Genomic DNA, 23,208 nt, shown 5'->3' with positions numbered 1-23,208 from the left:
AAAAAGAAGGGGAGGGGATAATAGTTAAACAATTTATGATTATTTCGCTCAAAATGATGTCGGAAATAACTCATTTTAAAAAGAAGGGGAGGGGATAATAGTTAAACAATTTATGATTATTTCGCTCAAAATGATGTCGGTTTGAGTGAAATAACGCATTTTAAAAAGAAGGGGAGGGGATAATAGTTAATCGGCCGTCTAGGCAACCTAAGCGCCAGACCCTGGAACTTTGGGGCTGATGTTTTTTGGGGTCGGATTTCTTTAAGCCGAGCGGGAGACCTTGGAATTTTGAGGCTGATGTTTTGTGGGGTCGAATTTCTTTAAGCCGAGCGGGAAGCAGCGTGTAAGTTGGATTCCCCCTTTCTTTCCCTCTATAATATTTCAAAAGTTCCTAAAAGGTTGGTATTTATAAGGAGGGAAAAGTTCTCCTTGGAAAGCAATGTGGGACAAGAGCTATTAATAAACTACACTATTTTGAATGTTTTATCCAACAAGTACTACCACCATTTGCCGTCCGTTGTCCAAAAACAACCGCCACTGTCTTACAGCCCACCACTATCGACACTTTTGGTTTCAGATGGGAAGGAGGAAAACCCGAATGTGAGAGGATAGGAGAGCATATGCGAGAGAGAGAGAGAGAGAGAGAGAGAGAGAGATGAGAAATAGAAGACTCAAAGAGAATGGGGAGGGGAGAGAAATGGATTTAATGGAGTGTTAATATATTACCCCTTTTCATGTATATACACCATACAACAACTCAAAGTTAAGTTAGTCAGATAGTTGGCTAATGATAAAATTAATTGAACAAAGTCCGAATCAACTAATCTAAGATAATAAATAAGAACAAAATAATAAAATGATGAAGAACAAGACAAATTTGCATGGGGATTTCTTAGATAATTGTTTGTGTATTACAAGAATTGTAATAAGTGAACAAAGTGATTTCTTAACCAAGACACGAGCTAGTTATTTAAACTAATTTTCCTAACCAACTCACTAAGAACAAGGTGTTCTATGACACTAAGTCTTTGCCCAACCGACCCTTGGCTTGGCTCGAGGCCAACCCCGGGGCCGGTTTTGGAGGCCCACCCCAGAGGCCAACCTCGAAGGTTGACCAACCCCGTAGACTGACCCTGGAGGCCCTTCGTGTCCAATCTAAGCCCGAAGGTCGAATATAGCTAGCTTATGCTCCCGGGCCTTAGTCCTTGTGCCCCTTCCACTTGAGTCTTTCTTTTTGAGTCGGATCCAATACATCCATTAGTTGAGTAAGTACAAGGTTTCAAATTTAACTTCAAGTGAGAGCTATTATAGATTCCTTGTATATTCAATTACTTTATTAGCTAAAGAGGCTGTTATATTTGACATTTCACAAATCTTTGGAATTTGGATTATTACAGTGATATTGTGTGTTTTAAAACTTTTTTCTCTAAATCCTGGCCCCTTGAAATTAAAGATGATGAATCTAAATGTCTTTTTTAGCATAATTAGATTATAAGAAGTTATAGAATGGAGAAAACGCTCCGCAATATTCGCCAACCCCGATCATGACCGGCAATCACCTTCACCGAAAGTGGCCCTATCTCTCGTACGTGATCTGAGAGAGTGATCTCCCTAGGACTCTAGGGTTTATTTATTTTCTCTTTCCGATGGCTAATACGTTACTGCTGTGTGGTTGTCTTCCGTTACTACTGAATCCGTATCAATTATACTCTATCACCATGGATGTCACCCAAATTGAGAAACAATGTGCCGATTTATCTTTGGTCGAGGAAGAGACCGGTGGGCTAGAGGCGCCGGAGGTGCCGTTGATCCCGGATGCAACGATCCAACATAATTTGGTGGGACGCCTCCTCACGGATCGGCAGATCAGATTTGAGCATATGCAACAGGTTCTCGCTTCCGTGTGGCAGCCGGTCATGGGCATGTACGCGGTGTCACTGACGGATGATCTCTTCTTGTTCCAATTCCCACATCCGAAAGATCTTCAGGGAGTCGTCGATGATGGACCATGGTCCTTCGAGAACAATCTGCTGATCTGCGACCAGGTACCGGTGGGTGTTCACCCGGAGGATGTGAAGTTGGACTCCATTCCTTTCTGGGTTCAGATTCACGGCTTACCGGCCATGTACGCCTCTCCGGAATTCATAGCCAAGATCGGGGATTATGTTGGGTCCTTCATCGCAGCGGATCCGTTCAATTTCGGAGGAACCTGGAAGAGTTACTATCGCATTAGGGTGCGGATGAATGTGTCGGCTCCCCTCAAACGGCGAATGAAATTAAAGTGCAGGGATGGTTCGTTACAGTGGCTCACGTTCAAATACGAACGTCTGAGCACCTTCTGTTATTGCTGTGGAGTACTCGGCCATTCCGATAAATTTTGTCGAATGGTGTACGATGAAGAGATCTTACCTGAGGCATTTCCTTTTGGGGCATGGATGCGGGCAGGTCCGAAACGGAAGGTTAAACCAGTAGGGGCGAGATGGTTGTTATCCAATACAGCCACGCCGGTGGGGAACACTGCTCTCCCCCCATCGGGCCCCTCACCGTCTGTTCTGGCGGAGATGGAAGCATTGGGAGAGATACAGGGCGATCTCAAACGACGAAGGGAAGACGTGAATGTGGATCTTTCAGGGACGGATGTAATGATGGCAGAAACCTCAAAAAACCATGGGACGGCGGGTCTAGCAGACTAGACTCGCTAGGACAGATGAGTTTCCTTAGTTGGAACTGTCGGGGTCTGGGCGGTACCCGATCAGTTGGCGAGCTTTTGAGCATGATGTCCAAACACCGACCCATGTTTGTCTTCTTGATGGAGACAAAGGCAAACGATAATAAGGTAGAGGAGTTACGAGTGAAGATGGGTTTTGAAGGCATGATTTGTGTGGAACGTACAGGCCTTGGAGGGGGTCTCACGTTCTTTTGGAGAGATTCGAAAGTGGTATCATTGATGAGCTACTCTCATAACCATATCGACATGGAAATTACGCTTCCTCGTCGGCCAGCGTGGAGACTCGCCGGCTTCTACGGTGAACCGGATAGGGCAAGGCGACACATCACGTGGGATCTCCTACGGCAGCTCAAGGACAGATCAACCCTCCCTTGGGTGGTCGTTGGTGACTTCAACGACATAGCATGTCACTCGGAGAAGAGAGGCACACATCCCCACCCGTCATCGCTCATTGAGGGCTTCAATGATGCGTTAGGGGACTGTCAACTTACTGACCTGGGTATGATGGGCGGTAGATTTACGTGGGAGAAGGGTCGGGGAACTGAAGAGTTGGTGAAGGAACGTCTGGATAGATCTGTGGCCACAACAGAATGGATGGACATGCACGAGGAGGTTGTAGTTCATAACCTCTTTACTACGTCATCCGACCATTGTGCCATTGCGGTTAACCTGGATGCAAGACCTGTACGGGCAGCTCAACGTTCGTTCAAATTTGAATCGGCTTGGCGTTTGGAGGAGGGGTGTGCTAAGGTCGTGGGTGATGCATGGCGCTTATCACTGGGCATGGATTTCCAGGCCCGTATTGCTACGTGCGGCGAACGCCTAAGGAAATGGGGCGGGGAACACCATTGCAAATTCGGCTTCCGTATTCAGCAGCTTCGCCGCATACTGGACAGGTTAAAAGATGACCGTACTCCCCAAGGTGTCATGCAATTTATGGTAGCAGAGAACGAACTGGAGGGCTTACTGCTGTCAGAAGAATTTTTTTGGAAGCAAAGGTCTAAACAGCTATGGCTCAAGCACGGGGATGCGAATACGAAGTACTTCCATAAGTCCGCTGCGGCGCGGCGCAAACAGAACCTCGTAGTGCGGTTGAAAGACCCGCATGACGTTTGGCAAGAAGGCGAGGCAATGAATGAAGAAGTCCTGAGGTATTTCGTTTCTATCTTTAGCTCTAGTACTAGTAGTGCTGATCTTTTTCATCGTGTTTGGGAATGGGTGACAAATGAGATGAACACGTCTATGATGCAACTGATCTTTTTCATCGTGTTTGGGAATGGGTGACAAATGAGATGAACACGTCTATGATGCAACCGTTCGCGATCGCGGAGGTAAAAGCTGCACTTTTTGACATGGCACCTGAAAAAGCCCCCGGACCAAACAGTATGTCACCGGCCTTTTTTCAGCATTTCTGGCCGATGGTCAGACATGATCTGGCTGTTTTTTTTCTTGACAAAGTGTGTGGAAACTAAGAGTTTTCCTATGGGATTGAACGATTCTAACATCGTGTTAATCCCTAAGAAATCTACCCCGACGAAGGTGTCAAACTTGCGTCCGATAGCCCTTTATAATGTCATTTACAAAGTGCTAGCTAAGATGATGGCTAATAGATTGAAAGGGAATCTGGAACACATAGTATCTCAATCCCAGAGTGCCTTTGTTCCCGACCGGCTACTAACGGATAATGTTTTAGTAGCCGGTGAGATCGGGCATTACTTACGGAGGAAGACAGGGGGAGTGGTAGGGTGGGCTGCACTAAAGCTAGATATGGCTAAGGCGTACGATAGGATGGAATGGTCCTTTTTGGAGGGGATGTTGAGGGCGTTAGGCTTTGAGAGGGATTGGGTGGACTTATTAATGCTGTGTGTCACGTCGGTTAATTATTCTATTCTAGTGATTGGAACGGTCGCGGGACAGGTGTGTCCTACCCGGAGGATTCGGCAAGGGGATCCCTTGTCGCCCTATCTTTTCATCATCTGCGTTGAGGGTCTCTCTATCCTTCTGCAACAGGCAGAGGATCGGGGGGATATTCATGGGGTGAGGGTGGCCCGTGGAGCTCCTGCCATCACTCATCTTTTTTTTTTTGCTGATGATAGCTTACTTTTTTTCAGGGCCAACCAACATGAAGCCTCAAAGATTAAGGATTGCCTTGATCTCTACAGCATGGCTTCGGGGCAACTTATAAATTTTGATAAATCCAGCGCGATTTTTAGCTCCAATACATCAGCTCAAGTGCGGAGATTTGTCTCCGAACTCTTTGGCGTCCATGAAGCTGCGAACCTAGGCCGTTATCTGGGCCTACCATCTGTTCTTGGGCGTAACAAGGTAGCTGTTTTCAAGTATACTGAGAATAACATTCGGGCGCGGATTGGGTCGTGGCAGCATAGGTTCTTGTCCCGAGCAGGCAGAGAGGTCCTACTGAAGAGTATTGCACAATCGCTCCCAATTTTTACCATGTCGGTTTATTTGTTGCCATTGCGTGTTTGTGACACACTAGAGAAGATGTTCAATCGTTTCTGGTGGGGGGACGGAGGCACTGGAAACCGGGGAATTCATTGGTTAAGCTGGGACAGGATGTGTAAACCGAAATCGAAGGGGGGCCTGGGTTTCAAGAGGTTGCATGACTTTAACATTGCGTTACTGGCGAAGCAAGGATGGCGATTGTTGACTCAACCCGACTCCATGGTGAGCCGTTTGATGAAGGCGAAGTACTACCCAACCACGGATTTCCTGGAGGCACAAATAGGGGGAAATCCCAGTTTCTTGTGGCGTAGTATATTGGCCGGGAGGAAAGTTTTATAGATGGGCATAGCGCGGCGCCTCGGCAATGGAATGGACACTAAGATTTGGGGCTAGCACTGGCTCGCGGATTCTTCCATCACGCCTTTAATTACACCGTGTATTGAGGAATTACGCAATGCAACAGTTCACGGGTTACTTGATGATCACGGCCGATGGGACGAAGAGGTGGTACGGGACAGTTCAAGGATAATATAGCAGCAAGGCCGCTATTGCAGGCTCAATGGGTACCGCCACCAGTGAACATTTTCAAATGCAATGTTGATGCGGCCATTTTTGGTGACAGAGTAGGCTTTGGCGTGTTATCCGCGATCACGAAGGCAAGTTTGTTGCAGCAAAGAAAGGACGGCTACGCAACGAACGAGACCCGTTTGTGGCAGAGGCCCTTGCGGTGATGGCAGCTCTGACATGGCTGAAGGAGCAACATCTTAATAATGTTATGCTTGAATCCGACTGTTTAAATTTATGCACCGCTTTCAATTATGTTAATGTTGAGTTTTCTTATGTTCGTCTGATTGTTAAAGCAATGTCGATCGATTGCTAAGGACATTGGGATAATTAATGTCTCTCATGTCAAGAGAACAGCGAATTGTGTAGCTCATGAGTTAGCTCGAGCGACCGATTCTACGTCTGGCTCGGAGGTGTGGTTTAGCAACCCACCCGCTTGTATTTCCGATTTGTTAAGTAATTAATGGTATGGTTCTGTTTTGTTTCAAAAAAAGATGATGAATCTAATCTGGGATAGATATTGATTGTCCATACATGCAAAATTATTACAAGCCAAATGGGTCCAGGCCAGGGTCCCCATTCTGATCTCCAAGTTGTCGAAATTGGGTTGGTTCTGGCAGAATATCTTATCAAATCTTGGTGGCAATGGTGGTTATGTAGTCAACATCAGGAGGCCAGATGCATGTGTTGCCAAAGTTGTAGGCCTTTTGCTATATCTATGAAACATACATGTTGTCCAAGCAAATGAACATTGTTTACTTCGAACCTCAACTTCCTCGAGATGGTTTGGCCGACTTTGGTCGTGGTTTTATTCTTAGTATCCATGCATGCATGATATATCGTAGAATAGACATTGGAGAGTGTTGGGCTTTGGATTGAGAGTGCATTAAGTCCAGTAGCTATCATAAATTATTGAAATATATTAGAATAACGATTTTTTTATTTTTTATTTTATTGCCAACTCCAGGCTTTTCTGTATTTATATTTCAATAGGGGGATAGGGTTTAAATTAAAAAATGTATGTTCTCTCAATTGTAATGTTGATAGAGTAAGGATACAAAATTTTGATCTCTCATGCCTTTATTAATAGATGTTAAAACAGTATTTATAAAATTTGACAAATTTGTCTTCTAACAATTACAATTGAGAAAAGAGAATCTAATTAACCTGGTATGGTTGTATAGTAACTCGTATAATCCCACATTCTCTATTTTTCAGCACCAAGATTCTCGCTCCGTTGACCACTTGAGTGTATGCCATGTGTCTAGAATCAGTCCATATATGTTGCCCCTTTATAAATTGATTTATCTATTAGACCCAATAAAATAAACCTAACTTTGATGGACCTCGTTGTAAGGTTGGGTTTTCTTTTTAACTCCAAATGTAGAGAAAATATTTTCAAGCAAATGTCAACATCCAATTGCCGGTTGCTTTGTTAGGGGGCTAGCTGGCATTAGAATGCAATTATTTCAGAAAGAACGAATTGTAGTTTCAAAAGTTTGATGAATAATGCAATCATTCCTTAAATAATTTGCTTTCGGCATATAAACACATTGCATTATTCATCAGCCCACTGCATGTATTATCGACACGCTCATATAAAAATTATTAAGTTGTCTTTAATGATATGAAGTCGACAAAATTTTCACTATGAAGCTAATTTAAGTATCAATTGTGTTTTGTCATTTTCATGGAATAAGTTTATCCTTGGCTGTTGTCTTTGGTTAGCGATTAGTAATTCTTGGCAGAGTGTCATTGGAGGCTGGAAAAAATATAATAAATTATCTTTATTTAAGGAAATATAATTAATCAATTCACTAATAACAATTAAGAATAACTTCAACAAATAAAATCCGAATATATAAAACTAGGACAAGAATATAGTCTAGTTAAAACTTAAGACATTAATCGATCAAATGCCATAGTTGTTAAATAATAAAATTAAATATTTGATGAGGACATGGACTCCGGGGACCTAATTTATTGGGAAAGTGTTGGCCTATGCAGGTGTCTATTTTTAATTTATTGTCAAGAAAAGAAGGAAGCATGGAGCAAAATAAACAAAGGATGGAGGAACTACCATGGAAAATTGAACCAAAAACATTTAGCATAACAACACAAGTTCCAGAACACTAAGCTACCATGCATTTTGTGTATAAAAAGGTGGGACACTTTTTTAGTTGTGTGGAGATCGTTGACATCCAAGTAGTGGGGGGACACGTGTACGCCAAGATTGAAGGCAATCTTATGCCGTACATTTGTCAACCATCTAAAGGGGCCTCTACACTATAAATAGGCACCCTTTCCTCCACTTAAAGATCATCTTGCTCACTGAATCCTAACTAGTTTAGTGGTTTGTGATCCTAACCTTCAACCCCTATACTAGGGTTCGATCTTCCATGCTTACATTATTATTCTTAGTCCATTCCTTGGGCAATAGCTTGTATTATTTATTATTTGGGCCCATATCTCAGGCTTTGTACGAACTCTTTTGGGCCTAGCGCCCTGAGCAATACAACTACTATTTTCTACCACCGTTTTGTACCTCTACACCCGGTTAATGGTGGACTCGGTTCCAACAAAACCATCATTGACGGCGTCTGTGGGGAACGCTACGAAAAGTATGCGTTCCTAGTTTCTACCTGTTTACCCTTGTTCCCTTTACTTAATCAAACCCGAGATATGCCAAAATGCCTGAGTCACAATAGAACGAGCATTACCAGGGCTTACAGGAACGCCTTTAGCTGGCAAGGCAAGGGTCTGCCTGTTTCGTGAGGGTCGGTTCCTACTCGGGGAAAGTGAGAGGTCCGACTGACACTATAACCATCGGAGGAGAAGCAACCATCGACAAAACTAATCGAGGTCACCTAGAGGTTAGACCTAGTGTCCAATCTTTGGCTTTGGAGACAACTAACGTCATCGGCAAGTGGGCTACCCATTAGCAGTAGGGGGTGCATCCCCGCCTGGCTCGATAGCCAACTGCTAACCCAAATTGTAACAACCCAAAATTTCATTTTATAAATCCAGTGTTAAGAAATCCCAAAGTAGCTTTATCACTCCATTAAAAATTTTTGCGAACAATCGGTGTTTGAATAAAATAACTTTTGTTCCATTTCAAAGTTAATTCAACACCAAAGAAATGAATTTCATTCGAAAATTCCAAAGTTTTCGGGTACTTTGCGTACCAAGATTTAAATCGAGAATTTTACCCGAGTGAGACCGGGAGAATTAAAAAGGGAATTTTGAACAAGTGTTCATCTATATAGCTTTTGGGAAAATTCACTTTCCACCCCAAAGTAATAAAGAAATATCATTTTTAGTCTATGGTTCATGATACATGGTGGACCACAAGACATCCAAAAATCCCTTACAAAGTCATCTTTTAGCTTGGAGAAATTACCCCTTTGCCCCCAACCAATCATTGTGTATCATCCTAGGGTTTTGAACCCTATATAAACCCTTCATTCCATCACATTTTCCTGATCTCATTTTCATTGCCTCTTCCTCACATTTGTCTGCCAACATCCAAGGAGAAAAGCTCCAACCTAGCAAGCTTGTTCATCCTCATTTCTAGCATCATTTCTCTTCTAGTTTTCTTTAGTCTTTAAGAATATAGGCTAAGGATAGAAGGTGTGTTGGGAAGTGTAGGTGGTGAAGGAGGCTCAAGCTAGACCAAGAGGAAGAAGAGATCCAAGCAAGAAATCTAGTCTACAAGAGGTATAACCCCGTGGATTCCTCTTTAGATTTGGCTCTGTGAAGCCTAGTTTTGAGTAGAAATGAGTAGAAATTATGAACTTTTAATGTGTTTATGCTTGGAAATGCTTTGGTATGTGTTTATGAGTTGTTGAGATTGTTTTGGACATGTTTGTACAAGTTTTTGCAGGTGAAAAGCTATCTGGTGCACAACACAGTGTGCACCAGACCAGAGTGGCGGCCCTAGCTGCGACCCATTAGAAGGGCCGTCGGCTAGAGCCATGCCACCACGGGACTAGGGCACGACCCTAGAAGAGGGGCCGTAGCCTAGCCCCGGCGTAGTAACGGGACTATAGGGGCGGACCATGAAGAGTCCTGCCCCAAGTCCCTGAGTATTGTTCTGATGAGATGTTGTGCAGTGGCCGGGCCCTTGTGGCTCAGCTACGTGTCATTTTGGACCGAGTGTTACGGGCCCTTGTGGCTCGGGTCTTCGGGATCATCTTGACGCACGTCTTGGCTTTGATTTGGTTGAATTTGGATTAAAAACGAGTACGCATTGAATGATTTTGTGAAGAAATGTTTCATAAAGTATATTTTGCTAAGTTCTCTGTGTTTGAGAAATTAATGATTTTGTTAGCAAATAATGTTCTGATTGAGTAAAGAAGCATGATCCTTTGAGAATAGGATTTATTATGAAAGCATGATTAAAATGTATTATTTGATCCATGAAAATGTATCCTTGAATAATTCACGTTAATGTATACATGATTTAGAAGCATGTTATAGATCATTTGACATTTCTCATGAGTCATATTTCAAAAATGCATAAAGGGCCAACGTGAGTCCAAGAATACTTTCAAAAACCATATGCATGTGGTATATCATTCTTTGAGGCACTGAGAAGTAGTAGAATTGTTGCATGCATGAGATTGATGCATGAGAGATATATTTATGTAATATTTATATCGGTGAGGTTTTGGAGGATACCGTTTGGACTATGTTCCTTTCGGGAGATATTTATGGACATTGCGGTCCCAGAGTATGTAACGCGGCGTATTCCCACGTTACGAGGTTGGAAACTTCCTGCCGGGCTTGAAATCCTGGTTAGTGGGTGTGCACACTAATAGTTCGATACCGGATTCCAAAGAGTTTGAACCACAGGATTGGTTCCGTAGACGGTAGAAGATATTGGGTCGGAATTATGCCGTTCCCGATGGGGTAAGTCACACTTCTGTGAGACACTAAGCCGTCTACGAGTATAAGAGAAAGAAAGAGAGTCAATAGAGACTCAAGAAATAGAGTCAACAAAGACTCAAGTATGTGAGTCAATATAGACTCGATAGAAAGAAAGAGAGTCAAGAGAGACTCGAGAAAGTAACAAAGAAACCTCCATAGAAAGTACTCTATTTTATATATGAGTGTATGATTATATTGCTGCACTAGATTGCATAATAATATGAATATATTGTTGCACGAGATTGCATAAGAGCATGAGTATATTGTTGCACTAGATTGTATAAGAGTATGACTATATTGTTGCACAAGATTGCTTGAGAATCATGATCATAATGTTATACATGGTTTTATGCGAATAGAGTATCGTAAAAGATTGTTTAATGAGAAAACTAACTAGAGATTTTCTCTTGAGCACGATTATTTTGATGTAGTAGAAGTTCTACTTAATAAGTTATGTGATAAGAGCGTGATCGCATGTGAACACCTGTTATATGATCTTTAAACACGATCCTATCTGTAAGCATGAATATACGTGATTAGTCTTATACATATATAAGCTTGTCAGTTGTTATTATAGGGTGCAAGCTTCTAGAAAGAATACGATAATCTAAAGATGGTTTGAGATTAATTTATTGATATAATGATATCAAATGTTTTCCAAGTACATGCTAGAATGCTTTACAGGGTTGAGTGTGGTTATACTTAGCTTCGTGCTAACGGGTGTTTTCCTGTTTGTCTATGTGTTGCTTGCAAAACCCCTTTCAGGTGGGCCCAGCAGTGAGAGAAGATCGAGTTAGATTAGTCTCTTAGTTTGAGCTGTCCAAACTCTAGTTCTATTTATGATGTTTTTATGGATTTAGACTTATAAACCTATACTTTATGATGATGTTTGTAGACTGTTTTGGGGTGACGTATTTCCCCCTTACTTTTCAGTATTTACTTTAGTACCCAGACTTAATCGTATGTTACAGTTTTACCCTTTTTAGCCTATGCAATCACAAAGAGTGGTGGTTGTGGCGGTGACACCCTCACTACTTTTATCTAGTTTTCCACTGATTAAATTATGTTAAAGTCTGTTTAGAGAGATAATTAAGAGTTAGAAAAGTGGGCTGTTACACAAACACTCAAGCAAATCATCCTCTTACCCGACTTAACACTCCACTAGTTGGGAGGAAGGCACCGCAGAGGATGTGGCCCTAGTGCAAGGGGCCCGAGGCCGTAACTAGGGCTTAAATAAGGGAACCCGTCATGGAGGAGGCCGAACCTGTTTATGAGGAGCCCATCGATGAGAGTATCGACCTTACGTTGACCATTAAGGGCCTGTAGGCTGGGTAGGCGGCCCTCGATCAAATAACAACAGCTTGGTAGACTTCTAAGCAGCCAAAGAAGGTAAGAAAAATATTTCTACAATGGAAAAACATTGTTAGTCCCAATGTGGGTTAAGTACGAGTCTAGAGGGGGGGGGGGTGAATAGACTCATAGGGTTTTAGCAAATTCTCGCGAATGGTTAAAACTACCCGAGGGGTAAGCTTAACAACTTGGTCAGAGTTTTAGTTGCGCAATGGATGAAATGTTAACCCTTTTTAAGTTTCTTTGCACAGTATAATTTTCTTGTTAAAACTTTACGTTTGGTTTGTTAAGTGCGAATGATAAAGCAGTAGAGAGAGAGAGAGAGAGAGAGAGAGAGATTTTATAGTGGTTCGGCTATTAACGAAGCCTACTCCACTCTTCTTCACAACACGTGAAGGGTTGCACTATCTCCTTAGTACAAACACCAAGTTCACTCCTTGACCACAGAGCTAGACGTGAGAACTTCACCCATGTTTCTCAACTCCTACAAATTTTACACCGCCTCTTCCTACTTCACATACACTAGTAAAGATTACAAATAGAAGAAATAAAATCTTCTTTCTCCAACTGCGAGGTTTTGGCTTCTTTGATCTGAATTCTTTGAAGTTGAAGCAACTCAAGACACTATTGAATCTGGATGTAAATTTTACGCTTGGGTCTCTCTTCTCTTTAATCACTAGTCGCTTAAAAACTTAGAACTTTGAAAGTTTGTTTGCATTTAGAATTTCAAAATGATCAGCACCTTCTTCAGTTTATGAAGAGGGTATTTATAGGCAGGGTGAAAAATAGTGCCGCTGGAGGGAAACCATTTTCAAACGCGTAAGGACCAGCGGGTAGAGACCGGCGGGTAATCCGGAGGGTAGGTGAGTTGTTAGATTTTTCAGCCGTTGAATCCTTAAAGTGCGTTGCACATTATGTTTTATTATGCACAAAGGTCATGGCATTTAATGGGAAATCGACCTTGGGATATGTTCCTAAGACTCGCTTTGCCTTGGACATATTTACATCACCTTTTAAGGTTTCTGACTGTTACACTCACAGAATGTCTCAAGCAGTCCTATCGAGTTGTTAACTGGGTTAATGCCTCGAGCCTATGTCCTCTCGGATACGAATGGTTGACCTTACCACTCGTCCTTTAACTCTTCGAAAGGTTAGGTCCTCTCGGATACGAACGGTTGACCTTACCACTCGTCCTTTAACTCTTCGAAAGGTTAGGTGTGACAACCCAAAAATAATTTTCCTAAATTCTATTTTACAAAATTCCAAAATATTTATTTTCACTCTTCCAAAAATTATTTTGAAAACGGTGTATGAATTAAACATTTTTAACTGAGTTTTATAAATAAATTCAATACCAATTTAGATTAGTCTCGTAGTTTGAGATGCCTAAACTCTAGTTATTTATGATTTTGTTATGGATTTTGGACTCATTAGTGAGGTTATGTTTTTGAGGATGATGTAGACTTTTGGGGTGATGTTTTTCCCCTTATGTTTCAGTATTCTATATGGATGCCAGATATTTATGTTAATGACTGTTTAGAGTTGTAATTAAGAGTTAGAAAAGTAGGGTGTTACAAATTGGTATCAGAGCGGTACAAACCGCGGAAGACTTAAGAAGTTTGACCGTTAAGATTGAGTATAAAAACTCTAAGTGAAAGTCCTAGGAAGGACAAGTTAAGGAAAGACCTCTAAGTTGAAGTATTAAGAAAGACAAGATAAGAAGAGAACATTAGGTGGAAATCCTAAGAAGGATAAGATTTGGGAAAGAGTCCTAAGATATGAAGATCGTGATAAGAAAGACTCTAAGTTCAGTGACTAAGTATGAGAATCAGAGTTAAGAGAAGCTATAAGTAGCAGTTAGGAACGCGGTGAGGTTGTGGGTTCCCTTGCGTTTGCTTATCTGTTTATGTGTTTTATCAATGTGTTTAAAGTGCTTTTGTATATCTTTTGAAAGTGAAGCAGAGAAGTTTTCAGTGAAAAGTTAAAGTGAAAGTTAAAAGTTGAGACATTTGAAAGTTAAAGTTTGAAGGTGGAAGCTTTGTAAAAGTGCTAAAGTAAAAGAATACGAGTATATACTTGTGCCTTGCTTATGTGATTTATCAATGTGCTTGTTATGCCTTGTTATCTATTTCGAGTAAAGTAGAGAAGTAAAGAGAGAAGTTGAAGAGAAAAACCAAGAGTTTGGAAGTTAAAGCTTAGAAGAGAAGTAGTTCTTGATAAGTTGTTAAAGTAGATGAGAAGAGATGCCTTTGTTGCTATGCGTGATTTGCTTGTTGTAAGCCTTGCTTAAAGAATAGAGAAGTTAAAAGTAGTTAATTCCTGAGCATCTTGTTGTGCTCATTGTGCCAAACTTCCATTCCGAATCCCTTATTGTTAATGGCATGATAATTCTTGAAATTTTATCATCGAGTTTGAGCTTATGCTTCTGGAAATTTTCTCGTAGCTTGATATTGATCCCTGAGTCATTCTGACTACTTCCAGTTTACTTTCAATGTCTATTGAAGCTAATTAATGTCTAGAGCTGAGTATAAGAAGTTGTTTTGTTATGAGAAGTTGTTTTGTTTGAGTTGAGCCTTGAATCATTGCTAATGTCTATTCTTGACATTCCATGATTTATTGTTGAATCTGTATCTAGAATGCTTATAAATTCCTTCTAAGTATTCTTATGAGCTTCCGTTGACTTGCAATGCTAGTATAATTGAATCTTGAAACTAGTATGATTTTGTTGAAAGTCTTATTCTTGGGATCTCATTGTATTTGAATTAAGCTTATATCCCTTGAAATCCATATTGTTGGAATCTATTGAGACGTTGAGCCAAGATCTATTCGTTGTTGTTATGCCGTTGGAATCCATATTTGTTGAGTAATCCTATGAGCTTGTATTTATTGAGTATTCTTGAAAGTGTTTTGTTCTTGAAGAGCTATTTTAATGACCATGTGTTCTTTTTGTACACTCAGATCAAGTTGCCATAGTATTGAAATCGTCCAGTATGACATCCTTTCCTTGTTATTGAGCTATTGGGCTATTGATTCTAGATCATCTCTCTTTTATACCTCCATTTGGAATCCACTAACGTTGATCTATTATTTTGAGATTAAATCCCTATTGCATCCTCATTTGGAATCCGTTAGTATTAAATTATTTCATTGAGATTATTCGTTGTTGTGTCCTTCTCTTGGAATTCGAATCCACAGCTTTCGTTTCACAAGACTTTGTCGAATCTTGGTGTTGATAAGCAGAACTTGGGTTGTAACCCCTACTACTCGTGAGTTTCAAGTTTAGAAACCTCTTACTTTCTTCTTCTGTGGAGTCAATTTCTTTCAAATCAAGTGTAGACCTATTTGGTGAATTCAAGTCTGTTGATAAGAAGTTGCTTTGCCCAGTTTTTTTATCATCCTTGAAAAGTGAAAGTTGAAAGTTTAAAGTTTAAAAGTTATGTGAAAGTTGATAATGTGATAATTATAAGAGTTATGCTTATATTCTGTTTGTGTGCTTTGCTTGTGTGATCTTTGCTGTTGAGAAAAGAAAGTTAGAAGTAAATAGATCTTTTGTTGCGAAGAAGCAAAGTAGCAGCGTGCATATCCAAACAACCGAAAAACGTGATGAAGAAGTTTACTCCACGTGCGGTTTGGAGCCAGTAGTAGCTGTCCTTGCTCGAATTGATCGGCATTGTCATCTACAAGACCCAAGCTAACCCCAAGAGTTGAAGAGAATCTTCGTGCAGTTAGAGACAAATATGAAGAAAAGAAAGAGATTAGAGCTTAGAGCCCGCATTTAAAGATCCACAATTATAGAAGGAAGACAAATGTAAATATTAATGCAACAAGAAGAAGTCAAACCCACCCAAGTAGATGCTTTTGAGAACAATAGTGAAGAGAATTTCAAAGATTAAACTCGAAGGTTAAAAGTAGAACTTGAAGCTCCGAGAAATTGGACTTAAGGATGGATTGAACGAACGAGAAAACGATTCCCTCTATCTTTGAAGAGATAAGAAATGGATAAGATAGGAGTTGTGAACTCTGGAAGAATGAAGTCTAAGACGATTGATAATAACTTTGGGCTATGAAAGATATAAAGATAGTAAGAAGCATTGTCAGTAAGTTGTGGGTCCCCATGAGCTGTGAAGAAGTTAAGGAAAGAACTAAGCAAAAAGGGACAAGTAAAAAAATGTAAATTTAAAGGAGGATAAGTTATGTGAGAACTTAAAGGAGAATGTTGGTAATGAGAATGAAACAAGAAGCAGTTGAACTTATGACAAAATGATTGGGTAATTGAAGAATGAGATTGCCAGAATTAAATCTAAACGATTAGCACAATCGTCTAACTTTCTTGAAGAAGAATGAGACTTGGCATCGAAGGACTTCTGAAAGGATGAACGTGGCTAAGGCAAGGAAGAAAGTAACGCTAAGAATTTCGTATAAAAGCGGTGGTAAATATTAGTAAGAAGCGCTACGACATTATGTCTAGTATGATAATAGAAATCGAATGATGAACTTGAGAAGTGAAAGCGGTAATGAAGGTTGATTTTGTTTGCTATAAATAGTTAAGGAATTAAGTAAACGATGAGGAAGTGATGACGTCAAATGAAAGGATCGAGGTACTTGAAGTTTATCAACTACGATCAGAGTGAACGTAGTAGTGTTATGAGAAACAGATCTCATTACGTGTAACCTATCCTTGAGGGGTGAGAACAGTAAACAGTATGTAAGGAAGTATATAGTAGTTCAAGCAAGAGAGGTTGGGATCGGTTTTAGTTTGAACTTTGTGGGTATCTAACCCTAGTAAAGACGAGCAAGATGCTACTGAATAAGAAAGAAAAGTGTTTGTGAAACGCTCTCAGTTTTCATGAGAGAAAACATAGAAGTTCAAGTATGGAGACCAAAGAAGTGGTAAGAACGATAAGAATAAGAGAAGTAACAAAGAATCTTTGAGTTAGTGAATTCTAACAGTTAGAATAAGTTGAGCGCCTTAGTTGCTTCGGTGCTTGTTTGGAACTCAGAGATTCCATTTCTTCTTAGTATTCCCAGAGAAACTTCTAAGCCAATTCTTGAGATTTTTACCATCTTTTCGAAAGCTTCCGTTTTGAGAAAATCGATCTGTTCCTTCTAAGTTTCGGGACGAAACTTCTTTTAAGGGGGAGAGAGTGTAACAACCCAAAATTTCATTTTATAAATCCGGATTTAAGAAAATCAAAATAGCCAATTTTCACTCCATAAAATTTTTTTTACAAAGAAAGCGGTGTTGAATAAAATATTTTGATCCATTTTAAATTTAATTCGACACCAAGAATGGATTTAATTCCAATATCCTAAATTTTCGGGTACTTCGCGTACCAAGATTTAAATCGAGAAATTTATCTAAGTGAGACCGGGAGATTCAAAAAGGTTTTAAACAAGGGTTCATCTAAATAGCTTTTTGAGAAAATTCATTTTCAACCTCAAAGTATTTTGAAATAGCAATTCTAGCCCTTGGTTCATGGAGTATGGTGGACCACTAGACATCACTTAGCCAAAAAAATTACTCTTTTGCCCTCAACCAATCATTGGCAATTATCCTAGGGTTTTGGACCCTATAAAATATCTCTTTAGCTACATTGTCTTCTCCTGATCTCTTCTTTGCCTTCCCAAATTCTTGTCTGCCAAGTAGAAGGAAAATAACACAGTAAGCTTTCATCTCATCCCTTCACCTCTTTTCCTTAAGGTTTCCATCCTAGCTTTCAATCTCTGAGTTTTGTTAGGCTTGGCTTGTGTTGTTGTTTGAGGTATCTAGGTGGTGAATGGAATGGTATTTGAGTAGAGTGGAGGCTGAGATCCACACAAGGAAGAAGAATAAGAAGCAGAGAACTACAAGAGGTATAACCCCATGGATTCCTTCTTGAAATTTGGCTCTTTGAAGCCTTAATATTGAGTAGAAATGAGTAGAAACTATGAGATTTTGTTGTGTTTATGCTTAGAAGTGATCTAGTATTTGTTTGTGAGTTGTTGAGATTGTTTTGGACTTGTTTGGTTTGAGTTTTGCAGATGAAATTGCCATCTGGTACACACACAGGGTGCACCAGATTCAGACCTGCGGCCCTAGCCGCGGCCCATCAGGAGGGCCGCCGGCTAGGACCGTAGCTACACGGGACTAGGGCGCGGCCCTAGAGGAAGGCCGCTGCCTAGTCCCGTTGGAGTAACGGGGCTCATGGGGCGGCTCTTGAGGAGTCCCGCCCCAGGTCCCTGAGTTTGATTCTGAGGAAAATTTGTGCAGTGGCTGGGCCCTTGTGGCTAAGCTACGTGTTGTTTCAGGCCGAGTGTTACGGGCCCTTGTGGCTCGGCTCTTCGAGATCGTCTCGACGCACGTTTTGGCTTTGATTTCGTTGAATTTGGATTAAAAACGAGTAAGATGTGAAGGATTTGTTGAAGAATTTCCACACAGTGCATATTTGCTTAGTTCTCTGTACATGAAGAATGCTTGGTTTTGTAAATCTGATATTATTTTATTGAGTAGAGAAGCATAATCATTTGAGAGTATGATTTATTATGCAAGCATGATCTTTTGAGAATATGTATTATTATGAAAACATGACTAGATTGAGATATTTGATCAAAGAGAAGTGAAGCATATTTTGTTGATAGAATATATAGAATTTGCTATGTTGCAAACCGAGCATGATATTTTATTCTTAATTACTTCATGATATTTTATACATGATTTAGAAGCATGTTATAGAGAATTTTGGCATTTCACATGTGTCGTATTTCAAAAATGCATAAAGGGCAACGTGAGCCCAAGAATACTTTCAAAAACCATAAGCATGTAGTATATCATTCTTTGATGGCATGTGGTATATCATTCTTTGATGCCATTATCCTCTTTTAATCATAAACATGCCATTATCCTTTTGTGTTCTGTCAATGTTTATGTTGTCAACATAGATGGATATGATACACAAACCATAGGATGATTTCTTAATGAAGATACAATGACTAATATGATTATTCACATATCCTTGTTTTAAGAGAAATTCACTCAGATGGCAAAACCACATTCCTTTTTATTGTTTTAAGCCATATAAAAAAATTATCAATTATCAATTAGTTATAATCTCTAACCCAAACAGTAAACACCTATCAGCTAACCGTTATTTACCAAATAACTAAGACTAAGAAAAGTGAGCAAACAACTAAGAATCCAGGTGATAATGTTGAAGTAGGGAGTGATTGTTTTTACTATGATTCTTTTGATACACCAACTTATGATCAGAAGAAGATCATGAAGTCTAGAATGTGAATTACAAAAAAAAAAAAAAAACAAAAAAAAAAAAAACAAAAAAAACAAAAAAAACAAAAAAAAAAACAAAACAAAACAAAAAAAAAAACAAAAAAAAAAAAAAAAAACAAAAAAAACTGCCTTTATATAATCCAAAATGTGACTTTCCTAAGCTTGAAAAGAGAATGTTGTTTGTGAATTACAATAAGTGCTATATGATGTTGAGCATAGGAACTCTGAAAGACATGTTCACGGAAATTGAACTAACAAGTGTAGAGGCAAAGATGATGTGGTCTAATGGTACTTGGGTTGGACTTCCATTTGGAAGGTTACGAGTTAAGTCTCAGTGGAGATACTACAATGTAATAGGGCCAGTAACATTTACAAAGTTTCTATATGAAAATTTATTTTATTTTTTAGTGTGTAACTCATTTGCTCAATCACAATATTTATATGGACAATTTATATCGTGCACCACGGCGCACATAGTAATGTGCGCCCAGGTACAAAATGCGCGCGTTTCATGCTGACGTTACTCAGTCCGTCCGAACAGACCAAACCTCATTATGTGTATTCAGGTAAAATTTCATGTGTATTGTGTTATGAGTTTATGTGTATTATGTTAACCAAACTCCATTATGCGTGTCAGTTAAAAGTTTATGTGTATTGTGTTATGAGTTTATGTGTATTCAGTTAAGAGTTTATGTATATTATGTTAACCAAATCCCATTATGTGTATTCAGTTAAAAGTTTGTGTATTATGTATTATGTTAGATTATGTGTATTCTGTTATGAGTTTATGTGCATTCTAAACAGAAATTTTTTTTAACAACTTAACAAAATGACATCATTTTGTGAGACGCGAAGCGCACAGTGCTATGTACGTCGTGGTGCACAGTATAACGATTGATTTATATGAGACGTGGTCAAATTAACATTAACATAGCAATAAAATCTTATTTAAAATCTGTTGGTAACCTCCCCACCCCCACCTCATATAGACAATTAAATCTGAAAATAATAGCTGATGAGGTTACAATTGACGCCGGCAGGGCCTTTGCACGGGGCCCCCCAAATTTGGGGGCCCCTCAATTTTAAAAAATATATATAGTATATATAAGGCATAGCGACTCAGCGTTCGAAGACTTCGAAGTTCGAACAAAGCCGTCAAGCCTATTAAATATTGCCCTAATCTAGCAACTAGCGTACGACAAATACAGTAACAGATCAGAAGAGACTGAAGAGAAACTATAGAGTACAATTTACAAGAAATTTCCTACTATCTAAGTGTCTAGGTTCCGTATTTGATTTCTCAAAAAAAAAAAAAAAAAAGTATTTGATATTTGAAGTTACTTTTTGTGAATTTTACTATTCTAGGTATTTGAACTAATTCAAACATTCTAATACGGAGTATTTAATTTGATTGTTTATGTATTTAAATTAGATTAGGTAATTCAATTTTGGAAATTTTCAATTGTATTCTTTACATGTTTGCAGGCAGCCGTGAGCAGCACACAAAGACAACAGATTCAACTCGTGTGCTATTGATTCTTCAATTCTTTTCTATCATACAAACTCTCAAATTTTTCAATTTCCTTGACAGGTAATTAAATTACGTATTGTTTCACAATTCTTTTTTATTGTTTTATTTACATGACTTAATAATTTCGATTTCAGAATAATATATTCAAGAATTCGTTTCTTGATTAATTATTTATTCATAGAGTTTCTAAAGAAATTTTTATTTTTTCCTTAAGATTTTATGTCTTTTAGAAAATATTCATCTGGGTTTGAGAAGCATAAAACGAAAAGAAGAATTGAACAACTAACTCAATCTCAAAAGGGAGCTCTTGAAAAATTCATTAAAAAAAAAACTCAAATAGATGAGGAAAAAGATAATGCTTAAAAAAATTGTTAGATGCTAATCTTCATATATAAAAATTACTTTAAAAAGGGTCTAAATTAAAATTTTTCAAAGACCTCAATTTTGATTGGAACGGCCAGATTAGAAAGATAATTCATTCAATTCAAACAGAAAACAATTACACGTGAGTATATCTAATCTCACCACTAAACACTCTTGACTAATAGACTAGAAATAGAAGACTAATTCTAGGACCACAGAAATACAAACTATGTTACATATAATTAAATAATAATAATAACAGTAACACTAATACACCCCCTCAAGCACAAGATTGATGATCAACAATATTGAGCTTGTCTCGTAGAGCTGTAAACCGGGGTCCAGGTAGTGGTTTAGTGAGTACATCGGCTAGCTGATCCTTGGTGGAGACGAAGTTGACCACGAAGTCACCGGAGGCTACCTTGTCACGAATAAAGTGGTAATCTATCTCAACATGCTTTGTCCGCGCGTGAAACACAGGGTTAGCGCATATATAAGTAAGTAGCGCCGAGGTTGTCACACCATAAGTTGGAGGGACGCCCAGTGTGCAACCCAAGTTCCCGCAACAGAGAGACCATCCAGGTGACTTCAGCTGCAACATCAGCTAGGGCTTTATATTCCGCCTCAGTGGAGGAGCGAGCAACAGTGCGTTGCTTCCGAGAGAGCCAGGAAAAAAAATTACTCCCGAGAAAGACGGCATAGCCACTGGTGCTTTTCCTGTCAACCGGACACCCAGCCCAGTCAGAGTCGGAGTAGGCGTGGATGTCGCTTGAAGCGGAAGGAGAGAGTCGAAGACCGTAGTTAAGAGTGCCCTTGATATACCGTAACACACGTTTCACCATTACCCAGTGGTCGTCAGTAGGGGAGTGCATGAACTGACATAGGCGGTTGACAGCATACGCGAGATCTGGCCGAGTGATAGTCAGGTACTGCAGTGCCCCAACAATGCGCTGATATTGCGTAGGATTCTCAAAAGGTTGATCAGACGGAGTGACAGCTTGAGTAACAGACGCTGGGGTAGTAAGGGATTTGCAGTCCGTCATCCCAGACCGATGAAGTAAGTCCACCATGTACCTATGCTGTGACAAAATCATCCCACCATTAGCCGATACTGTCTCGATGCCCAAGAAGAACCCCGGAGTGCCAAGATCTCTAATCTTGAATGCTGACGCAAGGCGATGTAGTAAGGACTCAACAAGGGTGGCGTCACTGCCCATCATGATGATGTCATCCACATAGACGAGTAGAAACACTTTAGAGACACCCGCCGAGTGGTAAAATAATGAGACATCAGTCTTGGACGAAGAAAAACCTGCAGTCAGTAAAAAAATCATGAAGTCTTTTGAACCAGGCCCTTGGAGCTTGTTTAAGCCCATATAGAGACCGCTGCAAAAGACAGACATGATCAGGGTGTGTTGGATCTTCATATCCTGGTGGTTGTTTCATGTATACTGTCTCGGCTAAATGGCCATTCAGGAAGGCGTTGTGGACATCCAGCTGACGGAGAGTCCACTTGTTCGAGACAGCTAAAGAAAACAGGATGCGGACAGTCGTGGGCTTGACGACTGGACTGAACGTGTCAAAAAACTCCTCCCCTGTTACTTGATTGAAACCTTTGGCTACCAAACGAGCTTTATAGCGGTCAATCGAGCCATCGGCAGTCCGTTTTGTACGAAAGACCCATTTGCACCCAATAATGTTCATGGTTGGGTCTGGGGGAACTAATCGCCACGTGTTGTTGTGAAGAAGAGCGTTGAACTCTTGATCCATTGCGTCACGCCACTATGGATGGCCTAAAGCTTGGGAGTAGCACGTTGGATCAGTTGACGCTGTTAAAGCCTGAAACTCTTCATTAGTACCCCGAGTCATACGCCGAAGGTGCATAGCCAGAGGTTGAACAGTGGTTCGTTTCCGGGCCCGTCTAGGTGCACTTGGCTCAATGGCCAACAAAGGTGCTTCTTGGGCCAACGGGACTGGTTCAGGGTCCGGAGTTGGCACAAGTTGGCAAGATTGCAC

At 40.0% G+C, this 23,208-nt stretch overlaps 1 protein-coding gene across 1 annotated transcript; it reads right to left on the bottom strand.

The window, feature by feature from the left end:
* Window positions 1-21,674: 21,674 nt before the first annotated feature.
* Window positions 21,675-22,962, bottom strand: LOC109153270 (uncharacterized mitochondrial protein AtMg00810-like). The gene is made up of 2 exons (XM_019301175.1): window positions 22,590-22,962; window positions 21,675-22,504 (listed from the first exon to the last, which is right to left on the bottom strand). The coding sequence occupies exons 1-2, from the start codon at window positions 22,960-22,962 to the stop codon at window positions 21,675-21,677; spliced, it is 1,203 nt and encodes a 400-aa protein (XP_019156720.1).
* Between the last annotated feature and the right edge of the window lie 246 nt (window positions 22,963-23,208).

The sequence above is a fragment of the Ipomoea nil genome, unplaced genomic scaffold, assembly GCF_001879475.1.
Source record: "Ipomoea nil cultivar Tokyo-kokei standard unplaced genomic scaffold, Asagao_1.1 scaffold0114, whole genome shotgun sequence".
NCBI lineage: Eukaryota > Viridiplantae > Streptophyta > Magnoliopsida > Solanales > Convolvulaceae > Ipomoea > Ipomoea nil.
The sequence above is the reverse complement of the archived record's forward strand: the minus strand, read 5'-3'. Positions and strand labels throughout refer to the sequence as shown.